Here is an 18,465-nt window from a genome sequence, read left to right as displayed (position 1 = left end):
TTTCCAGCACCCCCTTCCTGCTCTCTGATACTGGGGTTAACAGGCATATGCCACTGTGTCTGGTTATGTGGCTGTTAAAGATCGCAACTCCTGCCCTTGAGCTTGTGCGGTAAACAGCTGGCCACTGAGCCATCTCCTCAGCCCCACAGATGCTATGCTAACAATTTGGATCTGAAGTGTCCCCCAGAAGCCTTTGCACTAAAGGCCAGGGCCCCAGCTGATGGCTCTATTATGAAGGAATAGAACCTTTAAGAATGAAGCATAGTTGGAGGAAATGAGGCTATCTATTGGGGTGTGACTTTGAAGAGGATTTGGGACCTTAAACCTTCCTCGATCTCTTTCATCCTAACTGCCACAAGGTAGACTCTTGTCACCTGCCTACTGTCATAGTGTTCTACCTCACCACAGTCCCCCAAACAACAGAGTGAAGCAACCACAGACTGAAACATTTGAAACCATGAGCTAAATGAATCCTTCCTCCTTTAAGTAAATCTTAATTACTCTGCTCAGGAAAGGCTTAGCAAAGGAGATGTAAACCAAGCATGGCAATCTGTACCTTAATCCCAGTATCTGAGGGACAGAAGCAGGGGGATTATGACTTTGAGGCTGACAGGGGTTACAAAGAGACTCTATGGAAGACACAAAACCAGAAAGGATGGCAGGAGGGAGGCACAGACGGCTTAGCTTAGCTTATGAACTTAGGACATAGTGTTTGACTTCACTTCTGATGACTGATATGCATGTGAAATCAACATGATGCCACTGTATACCTAGTGTCCAGGGTAAGGTCATCTAGCTGGATGGCACAGTCTGGGCGAGTCAGCAATTCATCAACAGCTGTTAGAGCTGGTATGGCTTGGATATGAAGAGTCTCACTGAAAGTCTTGGTCCCCAGAGAGTGATCAGTCACGACTGGGGGTGACTGGATCATGGTGGTCTCTTACCCAATCAATGGATCAATTCACTAATGGGTGCATAATCTGATGATATCACTGGGAAGTAAAGAAAGCTCTCAGAAGTGAGGCCTGGTTAAAGAAAGTAGGTCTTGCATCTCTCTGTTTTGCCCCTTCCTGTCTGCCATTCATGCAGGGCCCCCACAGGCCCTCTGCAATGGAGCTGGGCAAGCATGGTCTGAAAGAGTAACACAAATTAAATGTTTCCTCCCTTAAGTTGTTTATTCAGGTATTTTGTCACAGCCACATAAAAATTTAGCACATTGGCCAAGGGCTGTTTCTATTGTCCCCTCTTGCAAGACACTTCAGCTGTGTCCATCAAAGTTAGCATGCTCTAAAGTTGACATAAGCTGTGAACCCTGATTTATGCAGGACATGTTCTTATAAAACAACTCACATCACAACACAGGGCTGTTCACTGCTGCCATAAACCTCCTAAGAGTTGGTTTGTAATGGGCTGGTTAATACACCATTGCCCATCCATGGTTTATGCCCTGGGTGACTGCTTAAACAGCCAGCTGGATCTGGATGCTATCCAGCATTTGCCAAGAAAAGAAAGAGCAAGGTGAAGGCCCTATGTGGCCAGGGCAGTATCTATTTGAAGGGAAGGTCTGTATATAAGCTGGTATACATTCAGGAAGCTTCAGGAGGGAGTCAAAGGCGAAGGGAGTCCACTGAAGAGAAGACAGGATCTGGAAGTTCCGATACTGTACAGGTACAAAAGGAGGACATTCCACAGAGATTTCTAGAGGGAATTTATTTTCATCTCTGCAGATCTTGGCCTGAACCAAACTCTATCTTAAAGAAAAATTTAAAGCCCCATGTAAGCAATAGAAGTTCCCATTATAAAACATGTATAATGCCCGTCATTGATTACTAGTGAAAAATTGATCGTGTTTGTAAAAGAGAAAAGCTGTTTGCTTTCTTAACCCCTCCCATGACCCTTGTGGTTCCACAGAGTCACCTGACTCCTAACCTGTCAACACTGCCCCAGAATCATGCCATCGTCAGAGCCTTGTCCACTCACAGTCAATGAGGACACCTCTATTCAGGAGTCTTCTTTGGACAGACTTGCTCTAAGTATTCATTTTAAGAGCAAGTAAAACTTGCTTGGGACCTAAGCACCCAACAAGGTGGCTTTGTCATGTGAAGACCCCTGAGAGAAGGAAGGTTCAAAGGGTAGTCTCAGTTCTAGGACCAGAGGCCTCAGACACTGGAGTTCCCATTCCCATTCTCTCACATGGACAACATACAGGCCAGGCATAGCACATATATGAGTTATAGATGGGCTATCAATGAACCCTAGCCCCCAACACACAAGGCCAAGAACTATGGCAGGACGAGCCCAGAGCTGAAGGTAGGGAGTTGGGATTGCAGACATCCCACAAGAGCTTCAGTTCACACACAGAGGGAAGAGGACTGTGTGAAGAATGAAGTATGAGTTTTAGAGCTATGTTATTTTAGACCAAACTAGCCACTGTTAGGTGTGATTGCTTGTGATCAGTGCTAACCTTTGGGTTTTAAAAAATACATACATGCTAGATTCTTACATAAGATTGTTCATAGGGTGCAACTCTTGACACATCCTCTACTCCTAAATTTATGTTGCTTTCAGCCAATGATTCCTGCAGAAGGAGACATCTGGAAGGCACCTTCTATCTTTCATCACTTTGGGAAGTTTCTAGAAATCTCTCTTGATATCTGCAGGTTCTTTTCCTGTGAACTCCTTGAAACCTGAATGGTGCATCTTCTGGAAGCATCGCTTTCCGCTCCAGGGGTGGCTGCACACCGAGCTTTGCTAAGGCATCTTAGCATGAGGATGAAAAGCTGAGATCAAAGCCCAAGTTCCAATCCATTCTGCCACTCCATGTCTGGTGACTTCAAGCCAATGACTCTCTCTCATTGAACCTGCTCCTTCCTCTGTGATGGCACCTATCTCTTATTGCTATTACAGTGACTGAAGTGCTGATCTATTGGAGCACTTAGATCACTGGTGCCTGACTTAAGCTAAGCACCTGTAGGGTTTTACTTACCTTCTTGTACAGATATTGCAATCTTTTTATCCTATCACTCACTCATTCACTCACTCACTCACTCACTCACTCACTCACTCACTCACTCACTCATACTATCTATCTATCTATCTATCTATCTATCTATCTATCTATCTATTGAGTGCTGGGATTGATCTGGGAGTTTCATATGCCAAGCATGAGTCTTATCAGCAGACTCATTTCATATCATATATTATCATCTATGATTGAGGCACTATGGATAGAAATCACAGGCTAAGAACTAATAGCCTCAAGAACCTAGACATGGCTCTAAATCTAGGCATGGCACTATGCCTCTTCAGCCATGGACCATCAGCTACATTACCTTAGCCTGACCATGCCGTAAGACAGAAAGTCTATATTCCTTGTAGCATTACTGGTCATGTGGCATGATAAAGGCATAGTACACAGCACAGGGTTGAGTCACACCATGTCTAGCTGTGCTGGCTAGGATTTTATTTTGCTTTTTATCAACTTGATACAAGCTATAGTCATCTGAGAGGAGGGAACCACAATTGAGAAAATTCCTACATAAGATTGGCCTATAGGCAGGCCAATGTGGGGCATTTTCTTGATTAATGATTTGATATTGGGGGGGGGCAGCCCATTGTGGGCGGTGCCATCCCTTGGCAACGTGGTCCTAGATGGTATAAGAAAGCAGGCCAAGCAAGTCAGTAAGAAGCATTCTCATGGCCTCTTCTTCACTTCTCACTGTGTTGAGTTCCTGCCCTGACTTCTCTCAGTGATGAAGTATGGCATTAAGAGTTGTAGCTGAAATAAGCCCCTTTCTCCCCAAGTTGTTTTGGCCATGGTGTTTATCACAGCAATAGAAATCCTAATTAAGACACATGGTCAATGTTAGGATGAAGATGCTCTTGCTTGAGTTTCGACTGTTGTTCTCACGATCCTGTATTTTTCAGTTCGCTGGGATTTCTACCACAGTTCTCTTCAGTCTAGAAGGCTGACATGCTCACTAGCTGGGGGCACTGGTTTAGCAGATTAGGGCTTGTTCAATCAACACCTCCTCAGACCTTCCCTGCAGCCACAGAAAGCCGAGTTCACAGTTCCCAGCTATATGCTGGTGTGTGTGTGTGGTGTAGATGTGTTCATATAAGCACATGTGTGTGGAGGTCCAAAGTCAACACTGGGCATGCTCCATGATTGCATTTCACCTTATTTGAACATGAGAGCCAGGGCTCATCCATTTGGTTATGCTGGTGGCCAGAGTTCCAGGGATCTCCAAGCCCTGGCATTACAGACATGCATCACTGCACCCAACTTCTTACATGGGTGCTGCGGATCTTAACTCAGGTCTTCATGCCTACATGACAGGCACTTTTAAGAACAGAGCCTTCCCAGCTCCTTTACTTGTGCTTATTCACAGAAATGCTTTAACATAAAAGGGGAGACACCAAAGGTGGTTTGGACATTTCCCTTTCTTCTCTCTGTTGGAATAGAAAGCAATGGCTAGAGCCATCCAGACAATGAGGTTACGAGGCTGAAGACCAAGGGAAGCAAGGATGCTAATCTGACACAGTCACTGAATGATCAGCAGCTACCAGCTAGACCTCTGCACACCACTCAAGTGCTTCTCTGCTATATAAGCGAATGTCAAGCACAGCCTAGAACCCAAGTCCATCCCAGCTTGCAAAGGCGCCTTAACATCAGATGGTTCTCGTAAACTCATTCATTATAGTCTAGGTTTTTCTGTGACCTTATCACTATCTCTTTTTGTCATTTTATAGGACTTTTGGTCCATGAAGATTTTGGTGGGTATCAATTATCTCCTATGAAGGGATGGGCTTTTGATTATGGTTTCCATAATTTCATGATGATAGATTAGTTTCGCTCCTAAATTAGGGTTGATTTTTGAGTTGTCCACACTGGTGTGAGCTGTTCACAAGCAATTTAGACCATCCAAACTAGCATGAGAGCTTTAACTCATTCTGATGCAGTTAGAAAGTCTTAAGTGGTCCAGACACACAAGCCTTTTAGAAAGCTACAAGATATAGTCAGACAGAATATGTGGACAGCTTCCAGAACACACTCTTCCCTCCCTCCTTGTAGAGATAAGACTGGGGGCTGTCTGTGGTAACTATGCCCTCTCCAGAGACTGAAGGTATTTTTAAATGAAGCCAGAATTTATTGATGAGTCCATTTCTTAGATCCATAAAACTCCATAGCCCTGAAGGGTGTGACTGAGTCGTGCTCCCCCTTGCTTCAGTCCAACAAGGAAAATGGGACAGTTTTTCATTTATGTTGCCTCCTTCCAATCAGAACCCAATCACAGACCACCATAGAGTGACAAGGAGAGTGGGTGTGGTCTCTTCCTGCCAATCATTAGACCCTGGAAAACTACAACCAGACAAATTGCTACAATCGTGTAGCTTGCTGTGTTCTAATGCAAAACAGCTTGAGTCAGTCAGAACCAGCAAAAATACATCTACAGCCACAAGCAAAAGGCTGGGCCAAACCCATCTGAGCCTATTTGCATTGGGCTACATAGAGTCCAGTCTACTTAGGTTTTAAATATGAGTTCTCACAGTTAAAACCAATTCTCTTGCAAATTAACTGGCATTAAGCTGCTTATAACAGTCAACAGAGTGAACCTGTTGAAACCGGTTAAGTCTGGTTTGAACTCTTTCTTAAAGGAGAACTTGGAGGCTTCTGTTATTTACCACAAATATAAAGCAGAATGGGAAAGGTCTAAGGCTGTTTCAAAGATCCATTTACTTTGTTCCTATAAATATTTATAAGAATTAATTATCAGTTTATTGAAATAATTAATAAAACTCACATTGTTTATTACAGCACATTAAGAGGCAGGAAGGATTCTCCTGGCTGAGAAAGGGCCTACTTACGGGGCTATTTGCTCTGCAAGGGACCCTGTGAGGAAAGCTGATACATGCAGACCACTGTAAGTCACCTCTATCAAGTGCCAAGCAGAAGTGCCTCACCCCAAACACTATTCAGAACCAACCAAGTCTGCCTAGGTCTTTATAAAGTGCAAACATGCACTGATAATCTTGATAAGGGTGGGAGGAGAAAGTGCAAGAGGTTGTGAAAAGGAAAGCCTGCATTTAGATGTCATTATAACCATGCTGATGGAACGTAGATCATAATGAACTGCATACATAGACATCTCAATGCATTAATCTAGCCCTCAGTGTCATCTGTGATGCAGTTAATGAGGGTAAGACACATACATAAATGGTCCTTACTGTCCCTTGCATCAAACCAGGCAGATGAGCTAGAAACCCCTCTCCCACAGTGGGCTAATGCAGAAACCAAAGAGCCAAATGCACAAGGCACCTTCTTGAGAAATGGTGCTTTTTTGGAAAGATTCTCAGGAGAAACCCATGAACAAAAGGACCATTTGCTTTGACATAAAGTGCTCCTGCCTCCCCAGTGATGAGATGTGAAGTCACTTACCAGCCACAAAGCTTGGAAATGATGCCACCTTCTTTGTCTGTTGGGAAATAACAAAGAGAATGAACATACTGATTGCAAAAGGCTGACTCATGAGAATCTTCTCAAGACGTGTACCCCTCAGGCTGAAAAGGTCTAAACCCATATATGTTTCCAAGAAGTCAGATCATCACAGTAGTGACTTATATGGGAAACAGGATGCTGAGAAGGATCACAAAAGCCTGCAAGCCAAACCTAGCTTAGCATGTCATGGTTAGAAGAAGCCTAAAGACAAGTTAGCGCAACAGTTCTCAAACCACCAAGCATGAGAATTACCCGGGCATGTCTTCAAGACCATAATAAAAGAGATTGGATGCCAGTCCATTGGTGATCACAATTATTAGAACATCTTGCTTCTACTACCCACAAAGAGGCAAAGTAATTTTCCTAAGCCCTAATTTGAATCACATGACCATATTATTGGTTTAGAACCATGGCACTCAATCAGGATTTTTTTTTCCTTAAGGACACACTTAAGGTCAATATCTGGAAGATTTTGTTGTCATAACTGAGGTGTAGGGTAGTGACTGCTGGTATGTGGTCAGTGGGGATGCTCATGAACCACCCTAAATGACAATGACTCTGCTCTTGAGAAATCCAGGCTAACCTTGAGTTTCTACCAGATCGGGAGCACAGGGAACCCAATCCAACACTATAATCAGGGAGTACCAGGTATCCCAATACAATCACCAGGGACTATCAGAGATCTTAGCCCAACACCATAACCAGGAGTACCAGAGATGTTCACACCATTATCAGGAAGCAGCAAGGATCCCCATACCATGGTTCCCTGCACTATCAGCAGTGCACCAACAGTGCACAGTGCAGCTGTGAGTCCTCAGGATATGCCCTCCCCCTACTCCCATGACAGGGCACCCAAATCTCTTCCTATGACAGTGGTCCCAGGCTGGCTTGATCTGGACTCCCTCCCAGAGATGAGATGACCATAACACAGCTGGCAATTCCATCATGAGAACTCTGGTCCAGAACTCTTCATTACCTCTGGGATGTTGTTATTGTCAGTGGGCCCATTGAGATCAGAGCGCTGCTGCTTCCTTGGCTGCTCTAAGCCATTGCAAACCTGGAAACCAGAGAATTGATTATGTTTTTATATAGTAGAAAAATGAACTCAGATACAAAACAGGAAACTGGGTATTCAACGAGATCCAATCTTATAAATACCTAGATGGGAGTACATGTATACAAGTGCCCAACTGTTATGCAACTAATATGTATATACTGTTACATTCCTAAAATGTTTACCTTTTGTTGTTTACTATTATTTTTATTTTAGTAAAATGTATACTTTAATCATTGGAATTATTTTCAGTGTACAGTTGAAGGGCATAAAGTGCATTAATATGGTAGAGCCAGCCATCTTCAGCATCCATTGTAAGGACACACTTCATAATACAACATTGGAACCTGGGATGGAGAGACTGCTTGGCAGTAAGGTGTGTACTGCTCTTCCAGAGATCCTGAGTCCAGTTCCCAGACACACAAACACAGCTGTCTTTAATTCCAGCTCCAGGGGAATGTGACACTTTCTTCTGGCCTTCGTGGGCACTCATAAAGATACATACAAATAAATAAAAATAAAAGCAAACATTCAAAAATTAACCTGCAATCTGAGTCCATGCAACTACAACCCCCTACTCTACAGTCCTCCTCACCATACCACCTCCATCCACTTCATTTTCCAGATCTATGAACTGACCATTTTAGGTACCTGGGATGCATGGCACTATATAGTGTTATTTGTTGGCGACTGGCCTGTTTCACTTAGCATAATGTCCTCAACACTCATTCACGTTATATTACCAGAATTTCCCTTTTGAAGGCTGAACAGTATTCCACTGTATGTATGTGATGCACTGTTTTATGCACCTATTGAAGGCAGCTTGGGCTGCTTCACCCTTCGACTCTTCCAAGTAGTACTGCTGAGAACTCGGATGTGTGAGCATGTCTTTGAGACTGTTTTCTTGGACCTACAACCACTGAGTCAGATGCTGAATGCACTTGTTTTGTTTTGAATGGATACTCTATAGTATTTGAACACTCTATAGTATTTCCCATGGTGGTACATTCCTTTCGCATTGTTCCAGAGTCAAATATTGTTAGGATAAATCCAGGTTCTCAGGTGAGAATAAATGCAAATGAGCCAGTCCACTATTACTACCACAAAAATGCCATAAAGCATTAAGTCTCTTCTTAAAATATGATCTCAACCCATAACTTCCTTTATTTCAAACAATATGATTTAATACTTAAGATATGTACTGGCTAGTTTTGTGTCAACTTGACACAGGCTAGAATTATCACAGAGAAAGGAGCTTCAGTTGAGCAAATGCCTCCATAAGATCCAGCTGTAAGGCATTTCCTCAATTAGTGATCAAGGGGGAAAGGCCCCTTGTGGGTGGGACCATCTCTGGGCTGGTAGTCTTGGGTTCTATAAGAGAGCAGGCTGAGCAAGCCAGTGAGTAACATCTCTCCATGGCCTCTGCATCAGCTCCTGCTTCCTGACCTGCTTGAGTTCCAGTCTCGACTTCCTTTAGTGATGAACAGCAGTATGGAAGTGTAAGCCGAATAAACCCTTTCCTCCCCAACTTGTTATATTGGTCATGATGTTTGTGCAGGAATAGAAACCCTGACTAAGACAAGATATATTTTCTGCATTTCATGTTTTACACCAGGCAGAAAACAGAAGCAAGACCCAAGATACTGAGGGTCACCAACCTAACCAAACAGCTCTGGGGAGCAGCATCCTAAGTCATGGGACTTCCCGGAATTAACAGTATTTGGTAACATGATTTCCAAAGGAATAACAGTAAGCCGTAATACGATCTCCCGGAAATAGTAGCACACAGTAGGATGCTGACACGATAACCCAGTCGCAGGAGGTCATATTTATACAACAGGGACCCTCATTTCTGAAGGGGCGGGGTCTCACTTGCTTCAGTGGCTGCCACTGTTTTGGGCAACTGCCAGCCTCATGAGGTGTGTAGGGAATGTCTCAGGGTGCAGCTGTCTATCCTGCCTATCCTGTCTATACCGCAGGTTCTATACTGTCACCTGAAGAGGTTCTCAACCTTCCTAACGTTGTGATCCTTTAATACAGTTAGCTCCACATGCTGTAGCTACCTCCAGTCATAAAAGTATTTACTAGATTTCAGAGGTGAGGTGGGTTAAGAGCCAGGACCTGAGGCTGCTTCCTGAGGTCAGGGAAGATGAAGAGGGTGTTTCCTCCCACATCCTATGACTGTGGCAGACATCCCAGACGTCCTGCACATAACCTGTCCTCCTACAGTAAGGAAGTACTAGGACACAACTGGGACCTGGGCAGGTCTAGGATCTAGCTGGTCCATTCCTTCCCTTGGCCCTTCTAGAAGCCTGTGTTAGTTCAGTCTCTATTGCTAACAATGTGATACCCAAGACTTGGGTATGTATTAAAGAAAAGGTTCAGAGAAGTGGAGGTCAAGAACATGTATGTTTTGGGGATGTCACAAGGCAAGAGAAAGGGAATGGGACAAGGAATCTCTTCTGATTTCTCTTTCATAAAGCCACCAGGATCTAGTCATGGGGACGCCCTACCTGATAAGCTTATCTAACTACCTCCAAAAGACCCCATATAGTCGGTTCAAGTGTTGCCAGCTCACCCGCCTCATCTCTTTTCTTTTCTTCTTTCTCTCCCTCCCTCCTTCCTTCCTTCCTTCCTTCCTTCCTTCCTTCCTTCCTTCCTTCCTTCCTTCGTTCCTCCCTCCCTTCTTTCCTTTCTCCCTCCCTCCTCCCCTCCCTCCCTCTCTCTTCCCTTCCGATTCCCCTTCCCCTTCCTTCCTTCCTTCCTTCCTTCCTTCCTTCCTTCCTTCCTTCCTTCCTTGGCTGGCCTTGAACTCAGGGATCCATTTGCCTTTGTCTCCCAAGTGCTTGGACTAAAGGGATGTACTACTACTCCCTGGTCTGTTTCCAACCTCTTAATACTTTAAAATGAGGTCTAAATATGAATATATATATATTGAAAGTAAACCCAAACCACAGCTGTGCTTATCCTTGACCCACATGGATTCTTAGGCCTGGCCAGCTCCAGCCAGGAGGAGCTCCAGCCTTGTCCTTCTGTCCTGGTGCATTCCAGGGCCAGCATCTAGCTTGCCAACACTGCTGGAAAGTTTCTTCCCTTCTCAAATGCCCTTCAGGAATACAGCCCACTCCTCTTACCACAGTAGGCTGCAATCACTAAGGATGTCAGTAGAAGTCCACCCCATCTAATCTCATGCCAGCCAAGCTGAATTTGTGGACAGTGCTGGCTTCTACAGGGCTCATAAAGAATGACTAGGGACAGGGCTCTGAAAGGAGCTGAAAGAGCTAAGCTTCCATCGATAGAGGAGCCTTATCTCATGGCCAAGGTTGACCAGGAGAAAAACACCAAATAAGCCACTGGGATGTCACTTCCACTGTGGATAGGATCTCCCTAAGGGAAAGTCTAGCTGTGGGGATCCTGATGCCTACCCATGAACGTGTCTGAGATGTCACCTCAGATACCTCAGACATCTCTCTAAGTCTTTACTGGCTGTAGAAATTCCCTATCCACCACTGTTGAGTGCACCTTGCTGATTCTAGGCGTCTCCAGAATGTGGCTCACCTGGAACATTCTAGCACATGGGCTCCCACAGGGTCTCCCTTTGTTGGAGGCCTACCCTGCTTCCTGCTGCTGATCAGGTCTGCTCATCCCCAAGAAGACCTGGAGAAGGCAACTATCAAACAACAAACAGAGCCTTCCATACATGCTATAGCTGTGGTGGTACCTAAACTTCAGATAGGAAGAGAGGTCTTTATATCAGATATGGGGATTTGGACAATAGGAGGCTATACCCACCTCCTGAGCTGGAAACAGGCTAGCCATTAGGCCTCTGGGTAACTTTAGATCAGAGCTCATGACTAGCCAGGAGGACATGGGAGAGGTGTCAACTCCCTCCTTATGTCCTGCCCCTGGGATTGCTTGATGTGGGCTACAGTATGGGACATCCACGAAAAAGTGTGTCTTCTCTAGGCCCCACCTTCCTCAATGTCAACAACTCCTCTAAAGGTTTTCCCAGGTGGGCTCTTCATCACCATAACAACCACAGCTTTCCATAAACAGCTGATTTTCAAAGAGGAAGAAAGGTGGACTTATGAGTTTTCCTTCAGGAGACTAGAATGTTAAGGGGACCAGCATGGAAGATCTAATGGAAATTCAGTGTCTAAGGCCCACATGGATCTGGGGCTCCAAGCCTCTTCGGTGAACGTGACACTGAAATCCCACTGGCATTCCCTTGGGCACAACAGCAAGGTACATGTGAGACTGGACCTGGGCTCCTCCACACCACCAGCAGAGTTCCCATCCTTTTCCTGTGGCCAGAACTATCAGCCACCCACCAGAGGGCAGAGCGTTCACAGAGCGTGTGAACTGATATGTGCTCTCAGGTGGAGAAGCTCCACTGTGGAGTACTGATGAGTGTGTGGTATAGTGCAAGCTGGCTGCTCACACTGGGACCCAGGGACAGCTGCACCCAGGGACAGCTGCTCAGCACCGAGATAAACACCCTTCATAAAAACACTAATGCGAATAAGTCATCGGAATAAATATGTGGGCTCCAGTTGGTGCGAACTAAAGTTTGGAGTTTGTAAAGTGTCAATTCTGATTTGTCTACTTAACGCAACTGAAAATCCAGTACTATAACCCACACTGCTTGAGATGAACTCACAGACAACCAGCTCACACCCACTCAGCTCTCGCCATCTGGAACAACAGCCTCCTCTCGAACGACAAACACGCTGGGAACTGACAACATCAGCTTAGATCTGGAGAAGTCATAGCATCTCACTGGGCCACACCTCCCCTCCAACATGACCCTACAATAGAGAAACCCCAGGGCTGATGGATGACTCAGACAGCTGTGTCCTCTGGGGACCATTTCATACTGTTTTCAAAAGAGTCAGCCAGCCCCAATCATCTGATATGCCTACAAAGATTTCTTCCTCCATCCAAAAGTGGATCCGACCAATTCTGCTGCACAAGGGCAGCTCTGAGTGAGGACAAGCCAAAACCATCATCTGCCAGGGCCTATCTCAGGGATGCGGACATATTCTTCCAAAAGCACCTAGAATCGACCCTCTGACTCATACAGGGCCCAGGGGAAAAATATACCCCAAATATGCTAGTGTTCATTGTCTCTATTCCTCTGACAGTTCAGGCCACTTCTGTAATACTTACCTTAAGCAAAAGGGCCTGGGATAAAGTATTTATTCTTGTGATAGTCACTCCCACAGGGTGACCACTTTTACAAAGAGATGTGTGGCTTAAAAGTGTCAAGGCAGACACACCAGGGACCAAGCTGGTCAGGCGATCTGTTTTTTAAATCTTTAGGTAGGTTCATGAATGGAAGGAGGGAAAGACTGCACTCCCATGCTCATGCCAAGCATTTCATGGAACACCTTAGACTCAAAATTACTTATCATCTGCCTGAACTCCAGCTTTTCCATTGCATAATACTCGCCCTCTCAATTATGTGTGTGTACAGTTCAGTATCACTAAATGCATTTACATATTTTCATCATTACCACTATCTTCTCATCTTGGAAAGGCTGGACTTCAGCCCTCTAATTTAAAGGTCCCCTTTACTGTACTATTTGTCAATCTGGACACCTTTCCAGGGACTGGTGGCTGGTGCCTGTTCTCCAGCCTGGCTTTGGACACTAGGCCTGGCCCTCTGAGATCCTCCCCACTACTGATCAGCATAACCAGCCGGACACAGCCTCTACTTTATTTCCTGTGGCCTTTCCATAGAACCTTGCAGAGTGCACGCAGTGGAGGAAGGTGCTTGGCTACTCATTTCAGAGCATAATCCCATTTTTTTCCTCTAAGCTCACCTTTGTGAAGGGACTGTCCTGTCCACAGGTGGCCAATCCTGAGTAAGTGTTTATTCATTCTGCACCACACAGGGCATTTCTACTTAAGGACAGAGAAATTTCCAGTGAGAACTCTACCCCGGATACTCCACAGGCAACATGGAAACTGAACTTATGGTAGCTGCACTTAGCGGTTTTGCCAAGATTAAACCTTTCCTGGGATAAGCCAGGGTATAAACAGATTTGCAGTGAACAAAAGCCATCCTCTAGAGATTAAGTCTGGGGAGCTGGAGAGGCCAAGTCTGGTCTGCTGCAGGATTAGGGCTATTACATGTTTTCCAATTTCAGAGTAAGCAGAGGCCCCACTGGCTGGTGCTGGGGAACGGAAATGCTCTGCTCTTGTACAAGTGTAGGAGCTTAAGATCATACAGCCCAGAAATTCTGCAACTTCCGATGCATCCCATAAAGCTCAAGGTGAGAGTTCATGACAACTTGTTCACGGCACCTTTGACCTTAGTTATAATGTAGAAACAACCGTAACGTTCCTCAGTGGTTGGAGAGGGGCAGGGCACACACCACTCATCCCATGAAAGGTCATTCAGCCTGAAAGGAATAAGGCCCCCAATGCACTACTGCAATGCCAGACTAAGGCAGGCTAAGGGAGAGGCCAGCCAAAAAGGTGGCATAGCATAGGACCGAGATATCCAGAATAGATGAACGCATAGAGATAGAAAACAAGTGTCCCACTGCAAGAAGTTAGGGCAAGGGAAGACTGTTAAAGGGTAAGAGGTCTTATGAAACAGTGGGGATTTTCTGGTCTAGATGGCAGTGATGGCTGCAAAGCATTTCCTGAAAGCCATTGAATGAACCCTCACTTCAAAATAGGCCCAATGTCAAATCATTTATCTAGAGTGTATTATTATACATTCAAAGCAATGGCAGCTGACAGTCAGTATACAGTAGGGGTTCAGCTCTTGCCTAGCAAGAGTGAGGATTTGGGTTATATACACAGCCCTGCCCAAACAAATGAATGAAATGAAAATATGAGGAAAAAAGAATAAGCTGAGCCCTCCAGATGTCTAAGCATCCTGCCTTCCTCATGAGCCATCCAGCGTAGCAGTACCCTGATACATGCAGGTCAGCCTCCAGCTTCAGTATATACAGGTAAAGTGGAAGGGGTGGCCAAGGGAAGGGGTGGCTCACAAACACCTGGGACCCACGTAATTGTTTTTCCCTGGTGCACCTGCCTCACATCTGGAGAGGTCACATTAAAGGGACGTCAAGGGGACGTGGGAATTCCATGGTTTCACACAAGGCATACTATATAGCAAGGGAGAAGCCTATTTGGTTCTGATGAAGTCTCAGACAAGAATATCTCCACCTAACCTTCTTAAGGCCTGCCTTGTATCAACAGGGCTTCTTCCACCACCAGTTCTGCTAGCTAGCCATGAACAGCTGCAAGCAACTCCTCCTACCCACCTGAAGGTAAGACATCAGATGGATACAGATACTCACAGATGCAATTGCCTGCCGTTATCCACAGCTCAAGCCTGGAGCCCTCCCAGGAACCTGGACCATCCTTTGAATTCCCTTAGCTTCCCTGCACTTAGCCTCAAGCCTTGTGCACACATTCTGAGAAAACTAGCTTGACATCTAAAACAAAGGTGCCAGTGTCAGAAAGAAAGTCGGTGACTAATGCTAAGTCAATATTAGGTTTCAATTTCCAGGGGACATCTTCTGTATTTAACTCCTATCAGTCCATGTGGACTGCCATGAGTGGCACGGAATTGCTACCACCAGAGCTGTGCTCTCCTAAGAGGAAAAAGAGTCCCCAGCTTCAGTCAGTATGATTAGTGCTCAGTAATAACTGACTGACTTCCAACTCACAGGAACAACCCAGTGCAGCAGACACCAAAGCTAAATCCTGTGACTCAGAATTTAAAAGACATTTCACCAGATAATATAGTAAGATGATACCAAGGACCCAGTTAGCTTCTCCGTGCCAAGTTTTTGGGAATATAAAAATGGAATGTTTGCTTTTTAAAAAGCTAGTGGGAAGGGGAAGAGTAGAATTAATGCTTAGTGTTAGATTTTTACAAGAAAGGAGGGTCTCAATTTATGACGAGAGTTTTCCAATTTTTTTTTTTTTTTTTTACTTTACAAAGTGCAAATGCAACATTCAATATGCATTCAGGAGGAACTGCACTTTAGATTGTAGACTTGGACTGCCTGAAGGCTAGGAGCATGCAATGCAGTTGTCTGTCAGGATGCTGGCCACCATAGCAAGAGCCATAGCTCTCAGTCAGGATCAGAGAGCACAGCTATCTACAGAATCCCACTTAGCTTGGTCCTGATGTTGGGACTGTGGTTATACTTTCTTTTTTTTATTTTCTTTCTTTTTTTTTTTTACTTACAACTTTCTAAAGTAAGACTTATAGGCTTATTATAATATAAATCCATTGTAATTCAAGGCATGTCAGTGTGCAGATTTTAGTATGCACAGGGTATGACCTCGGCTGCTTCCCTTTGCCATGTGTCTGTGCTTATAACATTTTTTTGATAATCTTTTGTGTCACACTCTCCTGCCAAGGTGAGAGCATGTTCAATACTGACCACAACCCAAAACCCAGGCGAGAAAGAGTGCGATGGGCTACTCATCGAGTGTGATAGCCCTGGTGTACGCTAAAACAATGCAGACCCACTACCTCATGACCACATGTGTGTTCTGTGTTCACATCCTAAAAGAGGGTATGCAGTGCCACTGTTGTTCTGTCTGAACCAGTTTGATTGGTCCTAAATGGCTTTGTGTGTATGATGCTGGCTACTCACAGTCAGACTGGCCCAGCTTGGGTACTGATGTTCCAAACTGGCTCAAATCAGTCAACAACACAAAGTCATTTATTTCTTTTACAATAGTAAATAGGTTTACTCTGACAGCCACTTTTAGGTTGTCAGTTGAGTGGCTTGAAGATATTCACCACCACTCATACCCAGGTCTCCCTTGCACCACTGTAAACCCCATGCCCCTTAAATTATAACTCTCCACTTAAACCTCTTCTAGCCTCTGGAAGACACGACTCTACTTTCTGTACTGGGAACATCATGGAAGTGTAGCACAGGATATCTGTCCTTTTGTGTCTGGCTTCTGTCAGTCTGTACCCTGTCCTTAGGGCTTACTGTGTTGTAAATGCTGACTAACGTCAGTGTAGGTAAATGCTTTTCTTTGTCCATTCCTCATAACAACTGAGGCGCAGATGATCCACAAAGCCCTGAAAACATAACCAGCCCACGGCCTCTCCTTCAGAAGCCAGACTGTCCATGTTGGAGGTGTAATGGATTTTCACAGTCTTCCTGAAGTTCAAAGGGGAAGAAAAGTGGGAGGGAGTCTAAGCTAATTAGCTACTAAAGAGTAGAAGGCACTGTTTTTGTGCCTTTGAGTTTTGAAGACTGGATGATCTTTCCCTTCTTAAAGACTGACTGATGCTTTTAAAAGAGGCTGTCAGGAATGAATGAATGAATGAATGAATGCACAATGAGGAGGTTAGAAGCATAGGTCAGTGGTAAGAGTGCTAGTTTAGCATGTACAAGGTAGTGAGTTTCCACCACAAACACCACAAAAAAAACCAAACCAAACCAAAACAAAACATGTCAGGGGACAAGCAAATGGAGCAGGAACTAGACTGTGGCAAGGTCTTTAGAAAGAAAGGGATAACAAAAGGGTTTAGGGTACTTGAGAGTCCTGGCCGCCACAGGGAGTGGTCTCAGTCTGAAGCTCTTAGACACTAGAAGCTATGTAGGAGTTCACTATGGCAAAATCAACAGATACCAGCCCCACCCCCCCAACGATCACCCAGCACTCAGAGCGGAGGTCTCCGATGGGCGTCCCTGAGCTGCTTTCTAGAATTGCTTTGAGGAGAAGCGGGGCTATGTGGGAAATGTCAGCATTGCTAGGGTACAGAAAGTGGATCAGGCACACAGATCTCATAGGCAGAATCATAGGCTACCTGCAAGCATACAAGCCAAAGGGAATGATGAAGGTTAATGGGTAATGTCCCCCCCCAACCCTGTGCCCATCCATCCAGAAAGCCATTGCTCTAAACTCCTCTCTTGGATCAGCAATTCTCCATCCACCATCATCCAGAGTGGGCTGACAGTCTACCCAGCCCAGCTGTAGGCTGAGCAGACTACCATGAGGTACAGGCCATCATGAGGTAGTAACGCAGTTTTGTCAGCACCAAGGACAGTGCCCACCTGCTATCAGAAGCTGGCCCTTAGCTCAACCCTCTGTGTTCTTGACCTACATGTCAGGGGTTAAAACAAGGGGAAGCTGGCACCGAGTTTTTGGAAACTTAGGTGTGGCCTTCTCTCAGCTCCAACTGATTGTATCTTGGCTTAGTCTCAGGTGGAGAGACACGAGATTCCCTTCTATGAAGGTAGACCGTGGGGTCATTGGGTATTGGATGTCACCATCTATTCTAAGGGCACTGCCCTGTGCACATCCTTTCCTGAGGTGCCTGGGTTGTGCTTGTGTTCCCGTGCCATCTGCCATATGGACAGATGTTATTGATGAACCCCTCGCTACCACACCCCCTGTCTTGTTAGTGTCTGATTTAACACTGGGTGTGAATGAATGCTGTGGGGTGAAATCCTATGACTACCACATCATGCGTCAGTCACACATCAGGGGAACACGCCATGTGTGTCATTATGCATTTCCATGTGTCACAGTTATCCATGCTGCCTTCCCTCCCAAACAGATGAGGTTTCTAAAATTTCTTACATGGAGATCTGTACTTCCCAGGCAATGTCACGTGACTAACCTTGTCTATCAACTGGATGTTGGTCTAAACTCTGGTAAATACGAGGCCCTGTGAGATGCTGTTGGTCACAGATGGAAACCAACCAGGGAGAAAGGGAGGGATGTGCCCAGAGGCCAGCTCCCTGCCTCAGGTCACTCATCTACAGTCATTCCCACTGGCAAATTAGTGAAATTCTAGTCAATGTCACAAACACAGTGGGTGGGTCATCTTCTCCAACCTGTCACTTCAGGTCCACCCTTGTAAGCCCCTATAATGTTTTGTATCCTTTTCCATCTCCAAGGGTAACTC

General features: G+C 45.2%; 1 protein-coding gene across 15 annotated transcripts in view; it reads right to left on the bottom strand.

Moving 5' to 3' along the window:
- Positions 1 to 18,465, bottom strand: part of Apba2 (amyloid beta (A4) precursor protein-binding, family A, member 2) — a 252,319-nt gene that overhangs the window by 31,892 nt on the left and 201,962 nt on the right. For all 15 annotated transcript variants that reach the window (XM_030242013.1, XM_030242006.1, XM_030242008.1 and 12 more), the window contains 2 exons: positions 7,476 to 7,556; positions 6,440 to 6,476 (listed from right to left, as the gene is read on the bottom strand). In XM_030242013.1, coding sequence (XP_030097873.1) covers positions 6,440 to 6,476; positions 7,476 to 7,556 — 118 coding nt within the window. The remainder of the gene's footprint in view (positions 1 to 6,439; positions 6,477 to 7,475; positions 7,557 to 18,465) is intronic.

Source organism: Mus musculus, chromosome 7 (genome assembly GCF_000001635.26).
Source record: "Mus musculus strain C57BL/6J chromosome 7, GRCm38.p6 C57BL/6J".
Classification (NCBI taxonomy): Eukaryota; Metazoa; Chordata; class Mammalia; order Rodentia; family Muridae; genus Mus; species Mus musculus.
This window is presented reverse-complemented; position numbering and strand designations above follow the sequence as displayed.